Here is a 3,589-nt window from a genome sequence, read left to right on the forward strand (position 1 = left end):
GTCATTTTTTTTTAAATTTCAGATGAAAATTACATCCAGTTCTTAGAAAGCAAAATAGGTATGACTAATCCTGGAAATTACAAAAAGTGATGAAAATAGAAATTCATGTACAGTCTTGTGCACAGCTACTTTACAGTCATTTTTTTTGGTTTGTAAGGCTCCCCCTGCACATCAGAGTGTTGTTGCTGACCACATCTATTTGTGGAAAGAAGAAGTAAGACAACAGTTTGTTTTCTTAGCCAAGGGACCAGCCGTCAGTTTATTGGCACTCTATTAACTGTGTCAAAATGTGTCCCCGCCCCACCGATCGGCTAACTCCCCAAAATGTTTCCTTCCCGTTCACTCTCAGTGAGCAGCTCATGTGTGTGCACCCTGACTATGAATGGCAGCGCAATGTGGGTGTGCGATCACCTGAAACCCACTGTCTAGGTTTCAGTCTTTCAGTCAGTGCCAGGCGACAATGGTTGGCCGTGGATTTCAGTTTGGATTTCATTTTTTGAATTCAAAATGTTCTTCCTATGCAGGCCATTCATATTTCTTCATCCTCAGTAAGTGCTCTATAATTTTTGCTTTTACAAGTGCTTTCTTTATTAGCTGTTGCATGATTGTTTTGAGCTAATTATGGGGGGGAAAAAAAGAGAATCATTGCCAGGTTTATGTACAGTAGGTCCTTGGTCTAATAAGTAGTCTTTGCGAGGAATTAAATCAATTTTCAAATTCAGCTTCAACTGCTCTGTTGTTGTTCACATTCAAGGTCTGATCTCCGTTTACTACACTACACAAGCTTCGAGTTCAGGTGGGATTCTTTTACTTTTTGTCACATTTCATCTTATCAGTCATCATACCACAAACATTTCCTACCAAAAGATAAAAAGTGGTATCATTTTTGTTATGTTTTTCTCCACATTCTTGTAACAATGACGCATTGAGAAAATAACTCATGGTCCTGTTTCACACCATATTCTTTTGTTCCAGTAGATTGCAGGTCACAGAACATTTCTTCCAAATATCAGCACTGTGGGATTCACCCGGGTAAAAAAAATAAATACATTTGAGTCATTCTCAAGTTGAATCATCATCTGTAAAGTGATCATTATAAACTGTTTCTGTATAATGCTTCTCTTTTAGATGGAGTACATGATTTAGATTGTTTTGGTAAACATAATTCAAAAGGTATAAAAACATGTGTGTGGAAACGTGGAAACGGCGCATCAGAAAAGACATACACACTCATCATACAACAGTAAGTGGCGTGTATGGAATTATATATATTGTTTAACATATTTAAAAAAAACACATCTTTTCAAACCATTTCTCCTCCTAGGGAAAAAAAATATTGCAAAGTCTACAACATCACAGGACTCTCTGCACAGATCAAATTATATGAATCATACAACATGAGCACTGAGGTTATTGAAAACAGCGAGTCAACAAATTGCACAAAAGCAGTTTTCAGAGGTTCCCCAAAGAGCTTGTGTGAGTCCAAAACAATGTGTTTTATGAGCAAAATTCTTTTAATGTCTGTGTATTTGATGACTGTGGTCGGATTCCTGGAAACACCATCCCAGCTAACAGAACATTCTGGGAACGTTTGCTTTTGGTTACGGGAACGTTCCCCTAAGGTTAAGTTTGGTTGTGTTTTGGTTGATGGTAAAGTTTTCGGTTACATCAAACGTTCCCAGAATGTTCCCCTAACGTTATCCTAACGATGCAACCTTTAGATAACGTTCCCCTAACCGTTAGGGGAACGTTATCTAAAGTTGTTCTGAGTTTTTCCTTAACAATGACACATTTCAGACTGAATGCAGGTGTTTTTGTCTTGTTTTAATTTCAGTGCGATGTGGTCCTCCATACAGCGTGTCCTTCAGTCGCCACTCTGGAAGGCTACTTGTGAATGTGAGCTGGCAAAAGGAGGACACAAAGGCCATTAAAAAATACTTTGTGAGATATAAAGCACTGGGCAGCCTGTCATGGAGCAAGGTCAGAATCAAACACCTGTTTACACCAAACCATTTCAGTTTTTGATAATAAATATCTCTGAGAGCATTAATACTGAAATTGAAGTTAAAGCTATATATATATATATATATATATACACATTAAAGCATGTTTCTCTCTTGAAGCTAGGGAAATCATTGTGGAATCAACCATCATGTCTACTTGCTGCTTTCCATCTTCTCTCAAAATGTATCCAGTTTGCTTTTGTGCCCTGCAATTCACTACAGGAGATATTATATTCATCACTTCATAATAATAATACATTTTATTTAAAGACGCCTTTCTTGGCACTCAAGGACGCTGCACAGGGAATTCATATATTAAAAACAGCAAAACAAATACTATACAACAGCAAAACCAATACTATACAACAGCAAACCAATATATACAACAGCAAACAAAATACTTATACAGCAAAACAAACCAATACACAAACACACAAAAACCACACTATACAACAGCAAAAAACACATATACAACAGCAAAACAAATACTTATACAGCAAAACAAAACCAATACTATAAAACAGCAAAACAAATACTTATACAGCAAAACAAACTTATACAGCACAAAAAATACTATACAGCAAACAAACAAATAATATACAATGGCAAACAAATACTATACAGCAAAGCAACAGAAAGGCAGAGCAATAGACATTAGGTGGAATAGGCAGTTTAAACAGAGTGTTTTAGTTGAGATTTGAAATGGGGGGGAATGAATCAATGTTTCTGAGTTGGGGGGGTAGTGAGTTCAGAGACGGGGAGCAGAGCGGCTGAATGCTCTGCCCCCATGGTGGTGAGAGGCGGGGGGGGGGGACAGAGAGGTTTATGGAGGAAGAGGATCTGAGGGAGCGGAAGGGAGTGGGACGCTGGAGGAGATCAGACAAACATGGGGGGCGAGGTTGTGGATGGCCTTGAATGCTAATAGAAGGGTTTAGAATTTGATACGGAACTGGACCGGGAGCCAGTGGAGCTGTTGGAGGACAGGAGTGATGTGGTGGATGGAGGGGGTTCGAGTAATGATGCGGGCAGCTGAATTACATTCATACAATATGAAAGTAGGTTTGGCCTCCTTAGCAACACAAAGAGAAGTTTGCTTCTGAGATTAGCTGATTGAATAAGCTATTAATTTAACTACAAACTAACTTTAAAATACAGAAAAAAAAGCCTTCATTCATTTCTATGTTGTTCACAGTCACCCGTGAAATCCCAAAACGGAGAGAATTGTACAGTGGAGAATCTAAACTCCTCACTGGTGTACACTACACAGATACAGTGTGTCACTAATGAGAAATGCTCACAGTGTGCATGGAGCGAAGCCTTCACCGTGCCATCAGGTCAGTCTGCTTTAGCTGGTTAAACTGAATACAACATTTTCTAGTGTTTTTACTCCTACTGTATGATAACAACAGGGAAAATAAGCTGAAACATTTCCTCTTTATGAAAATAAATGTTTCTTATTTCACAAGAATTTAATGTCCTCTTTCAGAACTGACTACACAGCCCGTCATAGTCAACCTAACTGACATTGCAAAGAAAGATGGCCACCGGCAGCTTTTTTTAACCTGGAAGGTACTTTTTTTTTTTTT

The 3,589-nt window shown here is 38.4% G+C and overlaps 1 protein-coding gene across 2 annotated transcripts in view; it reads left to right on the forward strand.

The window, feature by feature from the left end:
• Positions 1–355: 355 nt before the first annotated feature.
• The window catches only part of LOC116703885 (protein sidekick-2), a gene marked incomplete at its 3' end in the record, with an annotated part of 8,020 nt that continues 4,786 nt past the window's right edge, over positions 356–3,589 (forward strand). The window contains 8 exon segments of one of the 2 annotated variants that reach the window (XM_032538921.1): positions 356–548; positions 755–796; positions 976–1,032; positions 1,129–1,243; positions 1,325–1,476; positions 1,835–1,980; positions 3,196–3,337; positions 3,490–3,572. In XM_032538921.1, coding sequence (XP_032394812.1) covers positions 461–548; positions 755–796; positions 976–1,032; positions 1,129–1,243; positions 1,325–1,476; positions 1,835–1,980; positions 3,196–3,337; positions 3,490–3,572 — 825 coding nt within the window. In that variant the 5' untranslated portion in view covers positions 356–460. 2 annotated transcript variants of the gene reach the window in all.

The sequence above is a fragment of the Etheostoma spectabile genome, chromosome 16, assembly GCF_008692095.1.
Source record: "Etheostoma spectabile isolate EspeVRDwgs_2016 chromosome 16, UIUC_Espe_1.0, whole genome shotgun sequence".
NCBI classification, from domain to species: Eukaryota; Metazoa; Chordata; class Actinopteri; order Perciformes; family Percidae; genus Etheostoma; species Etheostoma spectabile.